Source organism: Montipora capricornis, chromosome 8, assembly GCF_036669925.1.
Source record: "Montipora capricornis isolate CH-2021 chromosome 8, ASM3666992v2, whole genome shotgun sequence".
Taxonomy (NCBI): Eukaryota; Metazoa; Cnidaria; class Anthozoa; order Scleractinia; family Acroporidae; genus Montipora; species Montipora capricornis.
Genome location: NC_090890.1, coordinates 1396706 through 1419205, shown reverse-complemented (window position 1 = coordinate 1419205; position 22500 = coordinate 1396706). Strand labels below are relative to the sequence as shown.

Here is a 22500-nt window from a genome sequence, read left to right as displayed (position 1 = left end):
TGGTTTTCGCTCCAGGCGTTCACCTCCTGTAATGGAAGAAATGAGGACTCTTCGAAAAGTAGGATGACTGAAACTAGCTCGGGAACATCGAATTCCACGAACGTAGCAACGACTTCCAGAAAGAAACGAATAAACCGAAGGACCTCAAAAAAAGTTAGTGACGATGACCATCTAACAGTCAAGGCAGAATAAGACCACAACTTCTATCGGATGAAGCCCCGTGAATACAAAGAGCTCCTTGATAAAAACATCCAGAAAGATTACAAGAAAGCCGAAAAAAAGCACAGGAAACTAAAGATCAACAAGAAGGCGAAAGTGATTTGCAGAAAAATTGAATATTAGCCGAAAGTAGTCGAAGGCAAGGCAAGGCGTGCCCGCCTTTATAACCTTAAAAGACCATAAAAAACCAACTTTAACAACATGGAACGCGCCGACATGTCACGATTGATGTCAACCATACAAAGTCCGGAATCGGAATATGTGTGCCAAGCAGATACTCCAGAAAATTTGTGAAAAAACACCGCCCTAGAAACCAAAGTAAATTTGTGGAAAAAACCACACGTTCAGTGCTTGAATGGGTTTAACGCGATCGAAAATAAACATAGCGCGATCTTATTCTTGGCTCGACGTGGTGGATTTTTATCCTTCCATTACAGTAAAAGCGTTATCTGCCGCCATTGAACTTTGCCGCCTAAGTCTGTGAACATTAACCCGCAGACAGAGAGATCATAAGGCACGCGATAAACAAAAACACCTGCCTATTCAGAGAGGACGTCCCTTGGGTTTAAAAAGAGACGCCACTGGTGGACCATTTGAACGTAAACATGGGATTGTCCGATGGTTGCCGAGGAGTCCTGTGAACTTGTAGTGGTCTTCATGCTTTCACAATTAAAGAGCATTTGCGGCAATTCAATAGGCCTCTACAGAGTGGACGGGCTCGCCGTGTCACACGAGCCACCTCGGTCCATCGAGCGAAGTAAGAAACGAATAGCTCAATTGTTCGCAGACAATGGATTAAAGATAACTATTGACGCCAAAAGAAAAGATAGTGAACTACCTGGACGTGACCCCTCGATTTAACACCGGAAGGCACCACCCCTTCATGAAAACCTGGGAAATCATACCACAATATGTGCATGCAAAAAGCAACCACCCCTCCAGCTATTCTAAAACGTATACCAGAGAGCGTAAAGCCAGAGATTATACGGATATTCATACGATGGACTCTGTGTTCAACAAAGCTGCACCACCCTACCCAAGCGGCGTTAGACAAAAAGGGTTACCCGCACACGTTGAAATTCCAACCAAGAGAAAACAGTGAAGGAAAAACCGCAGGACCAGGGAAAGACTTTCTTGCGGATCATCAATAAGTGTTTCCCAAGGGGCACAGCCCTAAGGCCAATTTTCAATCGTAGTACACCTAAAGCTATCATACAGTTACATGCCTAACGTAAAAAGTGTAAAGATTCAAAAAAACCTAAGCGCCTACTACTACAATCAGGAGCGAGAAAACACGAAAGAAAGGCTATGAAACTGCAGGAAAAAAGAGGAGTGCCCACTCGAAAACCCAGTGCCTCGCAAAGGGCATGTGTGTACCAGGCCTCTGTCACATCTAGCAGAGGGGACTGCGCGCTATGTAGGGCTCACGGCCACGGACCTTTAAGGCGAGGTTCGCCCAACCCAAAGCAAATCTTTTTGGACGGAAAAGTACACTAATCAAACTGAGCTAAGCAAATATGTCTGGAGCTTAAAGAAGAAGCAAAAAAAACACAGTATAAGATACTTGGAAATTCTAGGCAGGAGCGCGTGCGTAAAAAAGATGTAACTTATTCACACTTGGAAAATATTTCAAAAGGGGAAGGGAAAAAAAGAAGGGGAAGAGGAGGAAAAAAAGGAAGGGAAGAGGGAGGAGAAAAAGAAAAAAATATGCCTCATAAGCACGTACGTGTCACAATGTTATTCTCATTGTACCTAACCAAAATATATATAATTATTATATATACAGACATTAAGATTTTACGTTGTTACAGTCTCTGTAAAATAGGTTGACTGTAAACAAGTAATTCTCATCCAGTCTTCTTCGTCATTTTCAAAAGCATAACATTAACGGGGGTGGTAACGTTGAAAGCTTTTTCGCACAACTTTGGTCATACTATAAGCGAAAAATCATTGCTTTAGCTAAAAAAATCAAAAGATCCAACAGACTGCTTACAAAATTAAAAACTTTATTTGTATATTTTGACAAAAAAATAAATCTCCGACGAACTGAAAGGGGGGGCCGCGAAAGGGGGGGGGGAGGTACCCCCCCCCTAAATCCGCCCCTGAACATTGTTTTTAGAAAAAGACGCTATATAAGATGAAAATCTTTAACCGTCAAATTTGTTGAAATAGCTTCTTGTCTGTAAATAATTGTTGCATAAATGTAAATTTGTTCAAGAACGCAGAAAAGATTCACCTAAATGCGAATAATAAGCTTAAAGAAATCATTGTTGGTCTCTTCCCAAATAAACTTCATTTTGCCTTTAGAAATGAGAAGGGGAAAAGAAAATTTTCTGACTTGGAAAAACTATGCCTACATTTTTAATCAGAATTTTGCAAGAAAGAACATTTGAAATACATTAAATGGATAAAAATCCTTGTCAGAGGAGGAATGAAAACAACTCGCATATCAAATATCAACCAACATATGCAAAATCTCAGGAAAAGCCTTTTTGAAGCAAACAACACATCTGCTAATAGAATAAGGAAAATTCCCCATTTTATTGCCGCGTGCAAACAAACCGAGGATACTCCGTGTCAAAACTAAAATAAATTCCCCGGGGATTTTGCGCCAATGAGTTTATTGTGGTTTTGGAAAAGTATATTCCCTTAAATTGTTAAAGTGATGCAATATACAAATGATAAGTAAGAGATGTACTTTGAGAGTGTACTTTGACCTCTTGCAGCGGTCTTAGAACCAGGGGGGGCTCCGAAAGACATGCCTCTAATATATATATATAACTAACTGCAGACAGTACTGTTTCGGCCTTCTGGGCCTCATCAGTGCGGTGCTGATGTCTGATGGATGGAGGTTTAAGCTAAAGCCACCCCAGATGTCCCACACATGTGGTACATCCAAGTCATGCCCAGAGTGCTCAAACTAGCGAGCTAGTGAGCATGCGCAATTGCAAGCGCAATGACTCATCCTAGTAGAGTGCTCAATTTGAACATGAAAGCAAAAGCTTTGTAATGCCAAAGAGCTATATCTAACTGCAGACAGTACTGTTTCGGCCTTCTGGGCCTCATCAGTGCAGTGCTGCTGATGTCTAGGTGATGGAGGTTAAGCTATAAAAGCCCACCCCAGATGTCCCACACATGTGGTACATCCAAGTCATGCCAGAGTGCTCAACTAGCGAGAGCTAGTGAGCATGCGCAATTGCAATTGCGGCAATGACTCATCCTAGTAGAAGTGCTCAATTTGAACACATTGAAAGCAAAAGATTTTTTAATTTTTTTTTCCAGAGTTTCATGCTTTTCACGAAGCAATCATCAGGCAACTGCCAAAAAAGAAGGAATACATGGTGTTTTTACAGTGATTTTGAAAATAACGGTAGCAATTCACTATAGGCTGGGGTGCATAGCAACGGTTTAAACATACAAACTGTTTCCAGTGAGCTGCTAAAAATAAGCCTTAAATAATTACGCTATTGAGAAGGAATTTCTTTGCATGTCTGCAACTTGTTACAAGCTCATTTCTGTTGTTAAGGGTCGCCAAATCTGGTCTACAAATTATATAGTATTTCTCCCACAGACATAAATTACACTTCTTCGTTACATTTGAATAGGATCTCGCATGCCTAACAATCCGCCATTTAATGTGATAGTCGACTTTTCTGTCTTTCAAACCCCATACATATTTACTAAGTTCAGTGGAATTTCTGTAGCGTTCATTTCTAAAGGAACATGTGTGGTTTCTATAACGTGATTTGAATGATGTGTCGCAAAGACCGATGTAGTTTGCTTTTGACTGAGATGTTGTGACCTCTGCTTGATAGATGGTATTCCGCACGTTGCACTTTCCGTCTAGAGGGCAGGATCTTTTGTCACGGCAGTTGCAAGTGTTGATAGTTTGAGCGGGTGGATTTGATGACTTGTTAATGACGGCTTTATTTTGGTTGGAGATAATTGTTTTTACATTGCTCATGCAGCTATAACTAATTTTGAGAGTGTTCCGGTTGAAAATTCTGTGCAAAGGGTGTGATTTTGGGAAGTGCTTGCCGATTAAGGTGAGGAAACACTTTCCAACTTTTGTTTTGACGTTTTGGCTGTACGGAGGATTGAACCAGGTGATGTTTCTAGGCCTATTCTTGCGGTGTTTGGTTTCTGGAGTTGTTTTTTTCTGTAGTTAGATTATATATGTAGCCGCTCTTGTTGAGTGCATCTTGGTAGTTTTCTTTCGCTTTATCAAATGATTCTTTGTCGGAAGAAATTTCTGAGAGGCGCTTGTTTATGGATTCCGGTATGTTCTTTAGGATGGATGGGGGGTGATTGGATTTCTTGTGAACGTAGAGTGGGATGTTTCCTTCTTTTGTGTAGGGATAATGCTTTCCAGATTGGAGGTCAAGGGTGACGTCTAAGAAATTTACTTTAGTGATGTTTGCTTTCGACTGTGATCTTTAAGTCGTTTTTCACGGAAAATTTGGCAGAAGCCCTTCTTGATTCTTGATTCTTTCGATCTGTTGAGGGTTTGAGTTAAAAGCTGCCAAACCGTCGTCTCTATACAGGCCGATGCTGTTGCCATACTTTTTTGGTTAGACAGGACAATAAATAACAACCCACTAGTTCGCATGTTTCAGCGCCATCGAAAGATCCCATTGTTATGTCGAATCGGCTGGCAGAGGATTTTTTCTCCCAGGGGCAATCATTGGAAAACAGTAGAGATTGCTTGGAGAGGAAAATGATTTCTCTCTCGTCGGCACTGATGGGTCTGTAGTTATTGGCGAAGTCGAGTGCTTTGGCAAGCAGTTTTTTTCGTGTGAGAGAGGGGTAGAAGTCACATACATCAAAGCATATGAATGAGAGGTTTTCTTTGTGCTGTAGGGCGTTGAACCAGTTCAGTACGCTGGTCGTATTTTTTCCACTGATTGATTTGTGTCTTTTGGATTATGGTGGTGTTGATCTCGTCTAAAATGCGCTTTACTAATTATACCAATCTCGGATTTGGAGGGTTGATAAGGCGGCATGTTGGATGGTCGTGAAATTCAGGTTTGTGATCTTTCAAGGTTATGAAAGCTTCTTTCTCTGCAAGTTTTTCGATACGGTTGTCTAATCCAAGTTTTTTAGCTACTCTGGCGGATTGGGTTTTTAGTTGGTCTATAACTTTGGGGCATGACTTTTTGTATGTTTTCGTTACATTCTCGGTAACAGCTTCTCATAGGTTGCAGTGTTCATTGAATAATAATTTGTAGTCTTGTCAGCAGGAATAATAAGTTTATTTTTTTTGGTTTCTTGATTTTTGTTTCGATGTCGGTGTATAATGTTCTCTGGAAATTGCATTTGGAGGCGTTTGTCATCAAATTCAATGTTATGAATTAGTTTCAACATACCTTCTTCGAAAGGAATCAGTTCATTTATCTTTGGGGGTGATTTTTCTTGACTTAAATCCATAGGTTTCCTTGGTTGATGTTTCAGATTGCCCGGATAGGAAGTATCTTGTGTAACTTTCCAACGTAATCGCCGCAGAAAATGTTGATCAGTTTTTTTCGATTAGTCGTTTCATGTATTCATTTAACAATTGGCAGTGGAATGTTCTTGGTAGAGTAATCAAGTTGATCAAGTTGATCTTTTCCATAGTAGTGGACGATGAAACAATTACAGTTCAACAAGTTGGAGTTTATAAAATGAAATGACGTGATAAATTGATCAAAGTGCTCACAATAAATTTTACATTTTTTGAATAGATACGTAGACTTGAACTAGGTCAAAAACATTAATTTGCTATTGTTATTTTAAATTAAATCATGCTTCTTCACGAAGCAAATCATCAGGCAACTGCCAAAATTAAGAAATACAAAGGTATTTGTTTTAAGTAATTTTTTTTTGAAACCCTTAACGGTATTTACTTCACTATAGGCTGGGGGTGCATAGCAACGGTTAAATTGCACAGTTGGAAATGTTTCCTCCATTGAGCTGCTAAAAATTAGCCTTAAATAATTATATTATTTAAAAATTTTATTAATTATGCTGCAAAATGTATAAAAAAATTAAAAGCCAAATCATTGTCATTAACAAGTCATCAAATCCACCCGCTCAAAACTATCAACACTTGCAACTGCCGTGACAAAAGATCCTGCCCTCTAGACGGAAAGTGCAACGTGCGGAATACCATCTATCAAGCAGAGGTCACAACATCTCAGTCAAAGCAAACTTACATCGGTCTTTGCGACACATCATTCAAATCACGTTATAGAAACCACACATGTTCCTTTAGAAATGAACGCTACAGAAATTCCACTGAACTTAGTAAATATGTATGGGGTTTGAAAGACAAGAAAGTCGACTATCACATTAAAATGGCGGATTGTTAGGCATGCGAGATCCTATTCAAATGTAACGAAGAAGTGTAATTTATGTCTGTGGGAGAAATACTATATAATTTGTAGACCAGATTTGGCGACCCTTAACAACAGAATGAGCTTGTAACAAGTTGCAGACATGCAAAGAAATTCCTTCTCAATAGCGTAATTATTTAAGGCTTATTTTTAGCAGCTCACTGGAAAGTTTTTGTATTGTTTAACCGTTTGCTATGCACCCCAGCCTATAGTGAATTGCTACCGTTATTTTTTTCAAAATCACTGTAAAACACCATGTATTCCTTCTCTTTTTGGCAGTTGCCTGATGATGCTTCGTGAGAAGCATGAAACTCGGAGTAGCAAATAAATGTTTTTGACCTAGTTCAAGTCTACGTATCTATTCAAAGCTCTGTAAACCATATTTTTTTACTTTTAGCTGAAATTTATAATCATTTTATCACGTCATTTATTATATATATATATATATATATATATAATATATATATATATTATATTTATATAATTAATATTAATTATATATAATTTAAAAATTATTATATTAAAAAAATTATTATATTTTTAAAATATATTTTTTTTATTTAATATAATATATATATTTTATAAAAAATATTTTTTTTTTTTATTTTAAATATAATTTTTTTTTTTTTTAAAATTTATTTAAAAAATTTTAAAATATTTTTTATTATTTTTATTTTTTTTTTTTAATTTTTTTTTTTAAATTTTAAATATATATAATTTATTTTAATATAATTTAAAAAAATTATTTTATATTTTTTTATAATTTTAAAAAAAAAATTATTATATATATAAAAATAAATATTTTAATTTTATAATTTTTTATATTTTTTTAATATTTTTAAATTTTTTTAATAAATATAATTATAATTTTTTATAAAAAAAAAATTATAAAATTATAAAAAATTTTTTTTTTAAAAAATAATTTTTATTATATATTTTTTTTTTTTTAATTTTTTTTTTATTTTTAAAATATTTATAAAAAATATTTTTATTTTAAAATAATATTATATTTTATATATAATATAAATTTTTTTTTTATTATATTATTTTTAATTATATATTATATATTTATTTTATAATATATTTTTTTATAATTTTTTTTAATAATTTATTTTTTTAATATATTATATTAATTTTTAAAATTTTTTTTTATTAAAATTTTTTGGACCAAAAAATAATTTTTAATATAAATATATACAATTAATTTATTTTAATTTTTATATACATCATTTATTTTTACAAAAAAAACTTTAAAAAATTAAAAAAATTTTTATAATTTTTGATTTTTTTTTTTGAGGATAAAATTGAATTTTAAATAAAAATTTCGCTTTGCCTGCAAGTCGATTTTAAATTTAATTATTTTTTTTTTTTTTTTTGCCAATTATTTTTTTATAAATTATTAATTTTTTTTTAATATTTATTAAATTTTATTATTTTATTTTGCTATATTATTTAATTTTTTTTTTTTTTTATTTTAATTTATATATATAAAAATAATTTTTAATTTTTTTTTATATATTTTTATAAAAATATATTTTAATATTTATTTTTTCATTAAAATTTTTTTTTTATTTTTTTTTTTTTTTTAATTTTTATTTAATATATATTTTAAAATTTAAATTTTTTTTTTTTTTTTTTTTTAAAATATTTAAATATTATATTATTTTAATTTATTTTTTTTTTTATTTTTTTTTAATATTTTTTTTTTTTTAAATTTATTTTTTTAAAAATTTATATTTAAAAAATTTTTTTTATTAATAATTTTTTTTTTTTTTTAATTTATATTTTTTAATATATTATTATATTTTTTATATTATTTAAAAATATTTTAAAAAATTTTTTATTTTTTTTTAATTTTTATTTTAATTTTTATTTTTTTTTTTTTTAAATTTATTTTAAATTTTTTTTTTTTATTTTTAAAAAATTTTTTTTTTTTTTTAAAATTAAAAATTATTTTATTTATTTTTTATATAATTTTAATAAATAATTATTTTTTTTAATTTTTATTTTTTAAAAAAAATTATATATTTTTTTTTTAAAAATAATTAATTTTAATTTTAATAATTAAAAATTAAATAAATTTAAAAAATTTTTTATATTAATAATTTAATTGAAATATATTTATTTTTTTTATTTTTTTTTTTTTTTTTTAAATTATTATAAAATATTATTTAATAAAAATAATTTAAAAAATATTTATTTATTTTAATTTAAATTATTATATATTTTTTTTATTTTTAAAAATTTTTTATTTTTATTAATATTTTTATATATATATATTTAAATAATAAAAAATTTATTTTTTTTTATATATTTATTTTTTTTTAAAATTAATAAATAAAAAATATTAATAAAATTTTTATTTTTTTTTTTTTATTTTTTTTTTTTAATAAATATATTTTTTATTTTATATTATTTAAAAACTAGAACCGCTTTCTACTTCTGCAACGGTCACAGCAATCGCAGTGGTGCTAAAAAACAGGAGTGTCACAGTGTAACCCCACTTCGTGAAAAACTGGTCTCGCTCGGTCTTGTTACGCTACGATGCGTAAGACAATCAGAAACTGGCCAAGGTAACGAAAACAACATAAGTCGAGGACCAGTTTCGAAGTTCCCAGCGCCCGAAGTTTGCAGCGCCGTTGCACATTTAGAGTTCAAGCTAAAAGTTTCAACGTGTAACAGCGGCTTAACCCCTCTCTTTACAAAAAATACAGTTAAAAAACAACACTCGCCTCACATAAACAACTAAATTATGATCAGTGATCGTTCATCTTTAGAAACCAGCGATGTCGTAACTGTGATAGAGCCTTGAGAATTCACCAGCTGTTAACTCCAGTAACTTTGTAGGCTTGTCAAATTCCACGATTCGTCCGTTTTCCAGAACTAAAACTCGATCATAATCAATGACGGTATTCAAATCGATGCAGCAATTGTGATGACTGTACACCCTTTAAATTTCGTAACGGATTGTTTCTTGAATCAATGAGCTGTTTTGTGATCAAACGTTCGCCGTTGCTTCATTCCATAACGATGATGGTTGTTCCTATTCAGTTAAAGCGCGAGCTCGGACAAAACAGCTGCTTTTCTCCAACGATGAAGTTTGCCTCCACCTTCTCTGACCTCTTCGCTGAGTTTGCCCCCGGAGGCAAAAGTGCTACCATAGGCGTCAAAACCCGCTTCCTCTAGGACATCCCAGAGCTCCTTGTCTTCGTACTCCTTAAAGGGATCCAAATTCCACACACGAAGTGAAGCGGTAAATAGCACAGGATCCTGGGTAATGACTGCCATGGCTTGGCGAGAATCTTTTGAATGTTGTTATCAGCAATATTGACACCATCAATGATGACTTCACCCGTCGGTTGAGGCATGCGAAAGAGAGCTGCGACCAATGACGATTTGCCTGCTCCTGTGCGGCCAACGATTCCAATCTTCTCCATGGCGGCCAATGGTGAAAGTTCAAATCTTTAAGTATCTTTGGGCCAACCTTCGTAGTAGACGCAGTCCTAAATTACTGGTGCTGCTTACTTGACCGTGATGTGGCCAGCTAGCAGGGGGTTGAAGATCATTGTTGTATCAGGGCTCTTGCTCTAAGTGGGTGGTAAGGTGATGATTTCGTTCACACCTGATGTCATGTAGTTTCTCAACACTCGAAACATCTTTCTGATGGTATATTGACATGTGTCTATAGCGAGATTCAAAACGTACACAAGGGACAAGGCAGAGGCACCTTAAATGACAGTGAAGAATACGTCAGCATGAGCCTTGGTGGTTTTACAACGTGAGAAGTGATGTTAAACAGCGGTATTTAACAATGATCATTGCTTTAGGACGGTGTCTACTAATTCAAACATATTTGCGCGGTGTATGAAGATCCGAAAAAGCAGATCTTAACAAGTGTTATTGAAATTCAAAAAGAAAATTGGGGTTAACCACCCATTTTTCAAGGCCAATTGATCAACAACATTTGTAAACGCTTTGAAGTAGTTATTAATGTATGGCATTTCTAAATTGAAATTTAATGATCTCTGAAAAATGCATCACGTTACCCCCAATTTCTTTTTGGATACCAAGAATACTTGTTAAGTTCAGCTTTCTCCGCGTAGTTTTAAACTGCGCAAATTTATCCCTGTGCTAGTAAGCACCAAGCATAGAGAATCCTAGTATCCGGAGATGCGCCGAAAATGCGCAATAACAATAGTATGCATCGCCCTAACAGACCTTTTTGCTATGATGTCAGTTTTAAAGTAGCTCAGCTTTTTAAAACACTTACCAGAGTCCTTATTGGTCAAAATACCAAGGAAAACCACAAATATGACAAAGGCAATGCAGATCATGTCAACTTGGGTTCCAAGCCATCTTGTTGTTGATATGATGGCAAACCAGACCTTGTTGTGTGCGTCTTGGTATCTGACACAACAAAGAGCGGAAAAGCTGTCTTAATGCTCTTCAGATATAAAATATATCATCTTTAGGCAAACAAAAACAAAAACAAAACAAAAAAAAACGGATCTCCGCAACCTGAAAGCCATTTCAGTTTAAAAAGACCATTTACAATATATTAAGATGAAAACGACGCCAGTTTTAGTCTTGTACGAGATGGTCCCTAGTATTTGCGAGATCTAGTCAAAGATAACTTTTAATCCGGCGAACGCGATTAGCTAAACCGTGAGTGGAAATAAAAATGAGTATCTAGGAGTCACTATACTAATAGTAAGCTCGGATTATAAGTGCCTTTGCAGTCTCTTTGGAAGCAAAGGACAAGGGTAGGGAAAGAAACAATCTTATTGGACCGAAGCAAGTACTTGTTAGATACCGAGTGCTATGACCCATGTGACAGGATTGAAATACTTAGCCCTTGGCTAGACTCTGAATCATAATTAACTAGTGCGAACTGTGATAAAATTAACTACGCATCGTTTCTACGGAAACGATATAAGGTAAATAGCACCCCTGAGAGGAAATGTGGTTACTAATTAACAAGATACCAAAACCCGCAGGAAGATTGAAGAAAATAAAAGGGATCGAGTAACATTGACATCGAGATAGGTTGACATGTTGATCATTTCCGAGATCACTTCAACTTATTTTTCACAGCAAGTGAAAGGGCGAATTACTGTGGCTATTACCGCTTTAGCTCTACTTCGATTACTTTTCGTGTGAATAAAGTACAGTAATATACATGAGCACCAAATTCAGGTTGACAGTAGTCAGTTCAGTACTCGTCTTCCCCTTTAGATGTTTTCAGAACAAACTGAGTCCATTGAAGTTAATTCAGAGGCCTTATGAGATGGATCCCACGTTTGTGATACAAAGTCCAGCTATTTAGCCAGATTTACAACTATCGGCCGAAACATATACTGTATACATGTCTTTCGACCTTGATGTGAAAAGCTGACAAACGCAACATTCCATTCTTCAAAATAGTTGTTAAGGGCAGCAATTAAACCATTAAGTTGATAAACCTGAAATTATAGGAAAGTAAATAATTTAAACTCATACCCATACAATCCTTCCAAAAGCTGTTCTCTTTATGAAAGGCCCTAATATGTACCAATCCTTCCAACGTCTCGCTAAAATGAGACAATACTGGACTCCTGTTTACTGCTTCCATTCGCCTCAGATCCCGTGCAGACCTAAGGTAGTAACGCGCCATTAAAAGAAAAACCACGACGGAGGTAATGGCAGGGATGGTAACCCAGGGATTCAAAACAGACGGAAGAACAAGCGACCCGAAAACAAACAGACTATTTAAAAGAGCGTCTAAAAAGGCATAAGGTAATAACTCGTCCACGATGCCAATATCTCGCGAAAATCTGTTTAATATTCGTCCAGCTGGGTTGGTGTCGAAGAATAGAACAGGAGCCCTCAACACCGCTGTCAGCATGGAGTGGTGAAGATTCTTTGAAGACTTAACCAAGGCATTCAATGTCACGGCTGCCCTGAAGAATGACAAGAAGAAGGCTACAGCCCCTAAGCCACCAAAAATATATAACTCCTTGGTTTGAAACTGTTGGTCATGTGATCGAGACGTCACTTTAAGAAGCCACCAATCAGGAAGTACGAGGAATCCTTAGAGAAAATGAATGAAAGAAGACACAGCGCATTTAGTAAAGAGATTATTTGCTACTGTATTGAAAGTAGAATCTTCGACTGTATTATTTAACAACTGTTATCACTAACTGCATAACCCAAACGTATCAAGTCTGATACCAGTTTTTTTCAAATTTCTTTGGAAGTTCTCGCATCCCAAAAATCGTGCGGGTTGGTCTTTTTTGCGTGCAGGGGCTGTTTTCATTAAGGGAGGAAAATCCTAGAGACGTATCATGTGTAAGCAGCACTGTCCGTGCCAACTAAGAAGTGCCGACAGGAGTAGACAACACAGGTACTAAATTACTATAAATCCCCACGAAAGCCGAGTAATCCTAAAAATAAAATCACTACTCAGAAAATAGTAGTCGAGATAGGAACGATACAAAGAAAAACAAGACGCCAGTCTAATTTAAACTACCTTGCACGACAACGAAGAACATGATCATGATTCCAATTGCGACAGAAGACATTCCAGCTCGCACGTAGTTCCAGTAAATGGTCGGCGAAATAGAACCATCCAAAAGATCTTCATCGGCCTTATTCAAACCAATGGCATCTTCCCACCGTTCGGTATCATGTTTGTTTATGTCTTGAATCTCAGCTCTTTCTTTTTTAATTCGGGAGACTTCTGGTTCTGGAGACTGATTTACTGTGTTAAGATCGCAGCCAGATTGAAGCAATGTCGTAAAGCTGCCTTTCAATGACGTTTGTCCGTTTTTCATAACAACAATATTTTTGGCATCCTTGAGCACTTGAAAATTGTGGGTGATCATTAACCGAGTTTTGCCATGCAATAAGGTGCTGATGCAGTTCTGAAAAATATGTTGTCCGACCTTTGTGTCAACTGCACTCAATGGATCATCCAGCAAGTAGATATCAGCATTAAAGTAGACTGCACGTGCCAATTCTACACGAGCTCTCTGCCCACCACTCAAAACTATTCCACGTTCTCCGACACGTGTCATGTCTCCAAAAGGGAGTCTTTCTAAGTCTTTGTGAAGGTCACATGCCCCTAACGTTTTGCCATACTTCTTTGCGTCAAACGCTTCGCCAAACAGAATATTTTCTCTTACAGTCCCAGAAAATATCCAGGACTGCTGACTATTCCACGCAATTTTACCGTGATATCTTATGTCACCTTCGAGTAGTGACATTTCGTTTAGAATGGCATAGAATATGGATGACTTTCCGCAACCAACCGGACCAATAATGAAAACAAGGTCACCTTTGTCAGCTTTTAAGGAAACCGATTTCAAAGAAGGTCTTTCCCATCTGCCATTCCAACTACATACCACATTCTGAAGTGAGACAGTGCTTGCTTTGTTTTCTTTAAAAGATTTACCTTTCTTACAATCAGCAAAAGCACCGTGGAGAAATTGTTGCGCGCTGCAATAGTTATACTCAAGTAAGTCTTGGATGCGACACAAAGCCTTAGCAAAGTCAGCTAACTCTTTAGCTCCTTGTGCAACCGTCCACGTGACATCTGTTTTAATTGAATTCAGGAGTGATAGAATCATGAAGGTATTATATGAGTTAAGGTCTACTCCATTTAATACCATTATGGTGAACGATATGAAAGCTGCGATAGTGTTGCAGGAGAAATATAAAGTATCAAAGGTCGAAAGTATAGCTGCTTTCCACCTGATCAGATTCAATTCATATCTGAAAGATAAAACAGATTGTGTTAGCTAGGGTCATCCAGAAAATGAAGGGATTAGTTTCTTAAGAAAGTGCATTAATGTCATTAGGGTAGCACAGATTGCAGGCTTCTCTACTTCCTATATATAAACCGCTAAGAACTCACAATAATTCATTTGTCAATTTGCTCTGAGGAAGGGTGTTGCCGACAACACTGTATCGATCTTTATTTATTTACTTCGTTACACAGATTATACGTTGAAAAGTTAAGATGGATTGAGGGTTAGTTGGAGATGGCGAAATTTGGTGAGAACGTAGACTAGTAAGGAAAACATGAACGAATCACAGGAAAAATGCTCACTAATTCTATTCGTTCTTGTGTTCGAGCGGAAGGACCTGGTAAGTATTGGTCATATGAAGCAACAGACTGCTCATTCGTTAACGCTCGAAATGTCAGTGCCGGTGGCAAATTTCTCCTATCAACACGTTTCATGAGAACACATTTTTATCCGGAGATTGTTTTATATTGAAAATAAAAGGAGAAAGCCGCCAAAACTTAGTAAACCTATGACACAGAATTATTTCGATTTGTTTTCAGCGGGGTCAAATATACACCTTATTGAATGGCTTAACATAATACGCGAAGCCAATCTCGTTCCCAGAGCTCGTGATCTTCTGGCCGGTGGCTTGGGGAAATCAATTTGAGGGACGATTCTGAGTGGCTGTTCTTTCTGTCTCATTGAGCATCAATGCACCTCGCAGCTGTTTACAAGTTAAATTGTTACAAATAAAAGCTGCCAATGAAATGGCTGACAGCACCCCAACTAAACCCGCGTACGCTTCTCAAAAAATATTCTGCCGCTTCTATTGCAAGAGTTTGACTGCTTATGATCACCATGCGCTGTTGTTCGGAGGAAAATCTCGGGACGAAAGAATTGCAAAATTCTTTTTGGAGATTACGAGGATTGAAGCTTGCCAAAATGGCGGATTTTCGCAGTATGTCTGTCGGCAATGTTCCCGAAAAATAAAATCGTTACGTTTGCACAATTTAAAGCTTTATACGTGGATTCCGACAAAAAGCAACGCGATAAAAGTACTAAAGTGGCAGATTTACGACCGTTGAAAAAAGAGGGAAAACGCTTGAAAATACCTCTTCGGGTCCGGTAGAATCGCCACTTATAGCGTACATGCGCACTAAAACCGAAAGCCCAGTTTTTAGCTAAAAAATTGATTCCCCCAGAGCTCTAAATTTTGCCGCTGGCTAAAAAGTTCACGTTCTCGAGCTATGTAGTATTTTTCCGAGTCCCGAAGGGGCGTGGGCAAATACGAAGAACGAGCAAAATGTCCTCAAGCATTATACCTTAAACCTTTTAATATGGGATTTATTATTCCACTACTACGCCATTTTTTAGTATTTTAGCTTCTTCCTGAATTGAATGAAAATCGTATCAATTGCAAAATAGTCACGAAGGCGCGTGCGGATAACGAAAACAACACAGACCATTGAGGTGTCATCTTTTTGATTTGATAAACGAAATGACGAGTGACAAGCGACGAGAAGCTAAATTTTTGGGCTTTATCAAGTTCCGTCCGCATATACTCTGTTTGTCTTAATATTTTGCACGTTGTCTTCGAAAAATATGATAAAATGGTGTTAGTGGAATAATAAGTGCAACGTATCAAGACTTAAAAAAAGGTTTCGTTTTTTCTCCTTTTTACTACGACAGGTGCTACTCATCATGAGATTATCTTTCAATGTGTGTTTACAGTTGACACAGCATTGACCGCCGTTGTATGAAGGTTGTAGTTTCACTTTCGTGGACGAACATTTGCAGTGCCTTTTGTTATATTTCTCTTTGTTTGAAACAGTTGGTACGGTAAGAAGGTTTTCTAACCATTCCAAAGAATCCAAGAATCGAGCCCTTTGGCATGCTAAGTTCGGTATAAGAGGATATAAGTAACTCATTATAGATAGAGAAGGAGAACTTTATAAAGCATAGTTGAATGTCTACTACGACCGCTTGTGAACACTTACGATCTCGCCTGTAGCACTCGTTCCAGGAAAGGCCACTCCCACGCATACATCTTCACGGTACGAATACCAGAGATGATAGAGTTCATCAAATTGACTCGCTTATCCACCACGTTAGATATTTTAGACCGCAAACGTACACACCATTTTCCAGCAATGCCGTAGTAAAAAGGAAGGGTGAAGAAAAAAACTATGCCTGACATAGCTTTCCATCCAAACAAGTAAACCATTAGGGAAGAATTAGTACAACAATTAAGCAAGACTCCAAGGATAAGAACCAATTTCTCTCCTACAGGTTCGAAGCGCTGAAGGTCACTAGCAATAAGGTTAATCACGTGGCCTCGTGTTATGTTTGTAAAATCTACTTGACGGAAAGTAAGGACCTGCAAGTAAATCCGCAAATTAAACGAGTTCAGTATCCAATCTCGTCAATTCTGCTGTTTTTGCTAAACTATGTGGTTGTTTTTTTTAAATCGGGAGATGATAATAAATAATGCAATATACCATTGTCATAAGAAATGCCATTTAGTGTTACCCCTAAGCTATAAAATAAAATAAAAATAAAACAGAGAACACCATAACTTATTCCAGTTTTTTAGAGTGTTCCTGCACGTTTTATAAATCTAGAACTGTGCTTAACTCAAAAATAAGTTAGTGTAATAAAATAATAATAATAATAATAATAATAATAATAATAATAATAATAATAATAATAATAATAATAATAAATATACTACTTATTACAATAAAAGCTATATTAAAAATAAATAAATAAATAATAATAATAATAATAATAATAATAATAATAAAAAACTATATATATATATATATAAATGAATGAAGGGGGTAGTTTCTAAAGAAACTGTGGTGGTGCGTTGGTGGGGAAGTAGTACTACAAAAATTTTGGTTTTATCAACGGAGTTGATAATGTAAATTGGCCACCGTACAGAGATTCTAAAAGCTGACGTTTCGAGCGTTAGCCTTCGTCAGAGCGAATCGAGGAATTGTGGGTTACGTGTAGTTTTATAGTGGAGTAGGAGCTACGCTACTAGTGATAGCATGGCAACGTGAAAAATAGGAATATATTAGTTAAATGAAAAGCGTTCGTTAAAACCGTGAAGATTAAGGGTGCCGATTTGGAAGATGAATTTTTGTTCCAGATTCTTGCGGCGACTTTCCGTCGTACTTAGATGTAGGTCATTTTAATCTCCCTAACCACTCCAAAAAACACATGGCTATCTGCGGCCTTTCCCTACATCTAGGTACGACGGAAAGCTGCAAGAATCTTCCAAATCGGCACCCTTAATCCTCACGATATTAACGAACGCTTTTCATTTAACTAATATATTCCTATTTTGCACGTTGCCGTGTTACCAACAATAGCGTAGCCCCTACTCTACTATAAAACTACACGTAACCCACAATTCCTCGATTCGCTCTGACGAAGGGCTAACGCTCGAAACGTCAGCTTTTAGAATCTCTGTACGGTGGCCAATTTACATTATCAACTCCTTTGATAAAACCAAAATTTATATAAATAAATAAACAAATAAATAAATAAATAAATAAATAAAAGTAAATGATGTAGATTCTCCGTTGTAGAGTGCTTGATGTAATAATGTACTGAGCGATATATAGTGGACAGATAATCCTAAAACATTGTTACTCTACAGGCCTGTTTCGTGAGGTGACCCTCACTCTTCAGGAGTTTATTAAAACTGTCATCACTACATTTACATAGGCATTTGGTAATTTATTGACTTCCACGCTGTAGCAATTTCCCCCTGTGCCTGCACGAAGATACTAGTTCGTTCCTTTTGCTCAGTGTGCAGTGATGCGGTTCGCAGATTATCATGTATTTCTCGGTCAAACAGAGGTTACACCTTTCACTAGCACTACAATAGGGCTTAGCGCGCGATTGTTTGCCACTCCATCTCAAAATTGATGTTATTGTCCTTGAGTGGCCAAACGTATTTGCTTAAGTCGGTTGAATTCTTTGACGCTTTGTTGCGGAACGATGCTGTGTGATTGCAGTAGCAAGTTTTGAATTCGTTCTCCGTTAATCCAACGTAGGTTGCGCACTCGTTGTTGTCTTCGCGTTTGACCGTTGCTTGGTAAATAACCACTTGTTGTAAACATTTGCCTTGTATGGGGCAAGATGCCTTGTTTCGACAATTGCATAGCTTTGGTTCGTTGATTTCCGTCGCGTTCTGTTGGGATGCGTTTAAATTCCTTTTGTGCTGGGTGTCTATGATTTCCTTGAGGTTGCTCATACAGCTGCAGCTCACTCTAATGGTATTCCTGTTAAATATTTCCTTAAGATGTTTCCTTTGGGGAAGCACCTATTGACGATGACACTTTTACTGTGAGGTGGATTATACCATAGAATGTTGTTCCGAGGGCGGTTCCTTCTTTTCCTGTTTTTAGTCTGCGGTTCGTATAGCTGAAGCCGCTTTCATCTAGGGCTTTTTGGTAAGGCGGAGGAGCCATATCAAAGGATTCCTTGTCTGACGATATGGATGAAAGGCGTCTGTTTATTCCAGATTGCTCTCCTTGTGCACGTATAGCAGGTTGGCGTTGGGCTTTGTGTAGGACTTCTTGGACGTCACATTCGACCTCAGCAACTGCACGTACAAGCCCCATACAAAGCCCAACGCCAACCTGCTTTACGTGCTCAGGGAGAGCAACCACCCGCCTCCACTTACTCGAAATATACCAGCTGGAATAAACAGACGCCTTTCATCCATTTCGTCAGACAAGGAATCCTTTGATATGGCTGCTCCACCTTACCAAAAAGCCCTAGATGAAAACGGCTTCAGCTATACGAACAACACTCTATGGTAGCCGACATTACAGTAAAAGTGTCAGCACAACATTGGCAAACGTTCTCTTAGCCTCGTCAAGTGGTGCTTTCCCAAAGGAAACATCTTAAGGAAAATATTTAACGGGAATACCATTAAAGTGAGCTGCAGCTGTATGAGCAACGGCAAGAAAATCATAGACACCCAACACAAAAGGAAGTTAAACGCATCCCAAGATAACCCGACGGAAATCAACGAACCAAAGCTATGCAATTGTCGAAAAAAGACATCTTGCTACAAGCAAGGCAAATGTTTACAACAAGCGGTTATTTACCAAGCAACTGTCAAACGCAAAGACAACAACGAGTGCGCAACCTACGTCGGATTAACGAAGAACGAGTTCTAAACGCGCTAGCATCGTTCCGCAACAAAGCGTCAAAGAATTCAACCGCATTAAGCAAACACGTATGGTCAATCAAGGACATGATCAAATTACTAAATGTCGTCATTTTGTAATTAGGCAGTTCATTAGAATAATTTCTTACCCTTTGGTAAACAATTGCAATTGTCCCTGATTTCCACCTCAAACTAATTAATGCAGAATGGTATAAAAGCTGATGGAAACACAAAGACTCGCCAAATTGACTCAGACAAATCCCTGCACCGTAGAAATACGCCCAAAAAACTTCTTCATATGACCCTTTCATTAGCTCAAGTAACAACAAACCCAAACACACCGGGCGAAGGGCTCTAAACGTAGCTTGCAAAATGACCAGTCCCCATATGAAGAGGTGGTCCTTCCAGGATAACATTCGAAGAAGAGCTCTAAACAATCGATGTCCATTTCCGCTTCGTCCCTCAATACGCTCTGTACTTTCTTCAGCCCAGGTCATCTGCAGTCTTTCAGTGGACGTTTTGGTTTTGTCGTCGTCAAGTAAGGGGAACAAATCTTCATTTTCGAGCGAGCGCCTGTTCCCAATTGAAAGAAGTTTTTTCAGCCACCAAAAGAAAAGAAGAGAAAAGATGTTGGCATTTTTTCTGGGATTCTCCTTGATGGTCGACTTTGCACCCAGAAGGTCATAATTTACACCCATTGGCAAATGTGAGCTCGTCAGAACCTAAAGTAGAGTAAAGTACAAATAGATGTGGGGCTGTGTATGTAAGGAAACAAACGGAAACAAGCATCGTAGTAGCATAAATATTGACTCAACAAAAATTGAGACAAAACAAAACAATTTGAAAAAGAAAAGACACCCCGATCCCGACCCCGTACTTTGGCTACCGTGTGAATTGGGTTTTGCATTGCGATGCTGTACGCTTGTAACCGTTGTTATTAAAGGGGCTAGGTCACGCTATGTTAGGTAATTTTGCTTAATTTTGTTAATTATGAGCTCTAAACGTCAAATTGGCAGAGCAAGAGTCTTTCATTTGCAAAATCACGGCCACATAACAATTGAGAATGATTTTTCAGCTTTGTAAATGACATTTTGATGTAGACTGATATAAATTTGAAAAAAGGTGGGCCAACGTTTTTCAAATTTACCCAAATTCAATCCTTTTCAATCCTCTCCAGTTTTGTCCATCCATGGCCCTTCTTGGCTTCCCAGTGTTTTGTTAGAGTTCTTTTATAGTTTTGAACAGTTATTTTGATATTTTTGTTAATTCTATCACCATTCGATCAGTGCTGAAATTGCCTAAAATTTGCGTGACCTAGCTCCTTTAAGTTTTGTGGCAATGTTCTCCCAACTATTATGCTATCTACCTATCACCGATAATTGCCGTTGTATTTCTTCATCGGCCCATGTTTCAACTAGACATTTGGTCTCATCATAGCCCCAATTTTGTTTCTTTTGGGCACACGCCTCCTCTCCGCATCCATTCGCCATTTTGAACGCGTTTGGTCTAACCATGATTGAAACTACCCCGCGAGGTTGTTTCAATCATGCTCAGAATAATCATGTTTCGCGCAATGCACTATCTGATGTGAACACTTTTCATAACGATACATGTTTCATTTGTGATCAGACTAATCACTAATCACAGACTTTTCACCGAGACTCAATGATGAGACAAATAACAGAAGCAATACATATCAGAAAAATCCCAGAAAGAAAGAGTATGAACGCGAAAGAAGAATGGAATACCGTGTATTTACCACACGCAAGAATTGAAAAGGATTAATTGACATTCAAAAACATCTACAATTAACGTTCTGCCTCCCATGGGAGACCATGTAGATCTTATGCAAATACAAGTACAAATCCAGAAACCTAAACAATATTAAGAACTGAAGAGGCCGGGAAGGCGAAACGTTTTCAAGTTTAGAATTTAACTAATTAATAACACGCTCGATACGTGGCAAAGGTTTTACAATACAACAGTATACAGCGTACAACATAGAATAATGTCGATATCCAACTTTGCCTATGCAAGAATCAAAGATCTGACTAAGTCAGACTAATCATGTTTCGGCCTAATGTGCAATCGTGTTAAGAGTACTACTGATCGGCACGCTGCTCAACTGAGATATGTCTGCGGTATAGAATGCTCGCGTCTTAAAAGCTGCGTCTTGCAAAACATCTACGAAGTCTTGTTTTCTTGGAATTTCAAATCTAGGGCGCACCAAATTAAAATTTATACAACCTCCGAATAAACATTTGCCTCGTATAGTCGAAATTTGCTATAAAACAGGTTTTTTATAACATTGGTGTTATCAAGAAGACTGTACTTGTTCCAGTCAAGGAAAGGTTACGTTTATACAAACATTGGCCGTGGAGCACTTATATTTTAAATAGATTGTAATGTGAAGTGCTAGATTTCTATCCCATATGAACCATGTGAGCGTAAGCCCTATTGATGGAAATGGGCCCACACAAGGACAGATAAAAACTCCGACCAGGGTGGGAATTGAACCCACGACTTTCGGGTTAGACCTCCGCCGCTCTACCGACTGAGCTACAAGTTCAGACGGGAGCAGGCCATGAGAACTGAAGATGTTTGACCACAATAATGGTCTCTTGTTCCAACTCGATGACCTGTGAGAGTCCGCATGCAAAAATGTGTTAAGAACGTTTTTGAAGAAGGCCTCTGAGTGCAATCATTTATCCTATACTTATTTAATTCAGTGTTCAATCAGTTGCATCAAGTTTCTATCCTCTTCGCTATATCGGCTTATGCTGTCTACAGAAAGTTAATATCACTAAATACGGATTTCCATTTATATCCGGACAAAATAAGAATGAATTTAAGACATAAATTTACATGATTTTTCTCTCAAATAAGCGCGCATTATAAGCGGTTGTTCAAAAGGTAGCCAGTCATGAAAAGGAAAATTAAAAAATATATAAAT

General features: G+C 36.3%; 1 protein-coding gene and 1 long non-coding RNA gene across 2 annotated transcripts in view; both read right to left on the bottom strand.

Annotated features, from left to right (window-relative positions):
- Positions 1–10860: 10860 nt before the first annotated feature.
- LOC138060817 (ATP-binding cassette sub-family C member 4-like) lies at positions 10861–16446 on the bottom strand. The gene is made up of 4 exons (XM_068906700.1): positions 16354–16446; positions 13099–14342; positions 12090–12659; positions 10861–10997 (listed from the first exon to the last, which is right to left on the bottom strand). Exons 1-4 carry the CDS (start codon positions 16437–16439, stop codon positions 10921–10923), a joined length of 1977 nt encoding a protein of 658 aa, XP_068762801.1. The 5' UTR covers positions 16440–16446; the 3' UTR covers positions 10861–10920.
- Positions 16447–16485: 39 nt separating this feature from the next.
- Positions 16486–22500, bottom strand: part of LOC138014621 (uncharacterized) — a 6678-nt gene continuing 663 nt past the window's right edge. The window contains exons 2-3 of the long non-coding RNA XR_011125342.1: positions 19697–20269; positions 16486–16733 (exon numbers count right to left, since the gene is read on the bottom strand). This is a non-coding gene — a long non-coding RNA (uncharacterized lncRNA). The remainder of the gene's footprint in view (positions 16734–19696; positions 20270–22500) is intronic.

Excerpts from the sequence above, each read along its gene's own strand:
- LOC138060817 (XM_068906700.1), bottom strand. The coding sequence starts at position 16,439 with ATGAACTCTATCATCTCTGGTATTCGTACCGTGAAGATGTATGCGTGG. Across the intron at positions 14,343-16,353 it reads CGAGTGCTACAGGCGAGATC|ATATGAATTGAATCTGATCA; the intron begins GTAAGTGTTCAC and ends TTTATCTTTCAG. Across the intron at positions 10,998-12,089 it reads CTTTTGGAAGGATTGTATGG|ATACCAAGACGCACACAACA; the intron begins GTATGAGTTTAA and ends TTGTTGTGTCAG.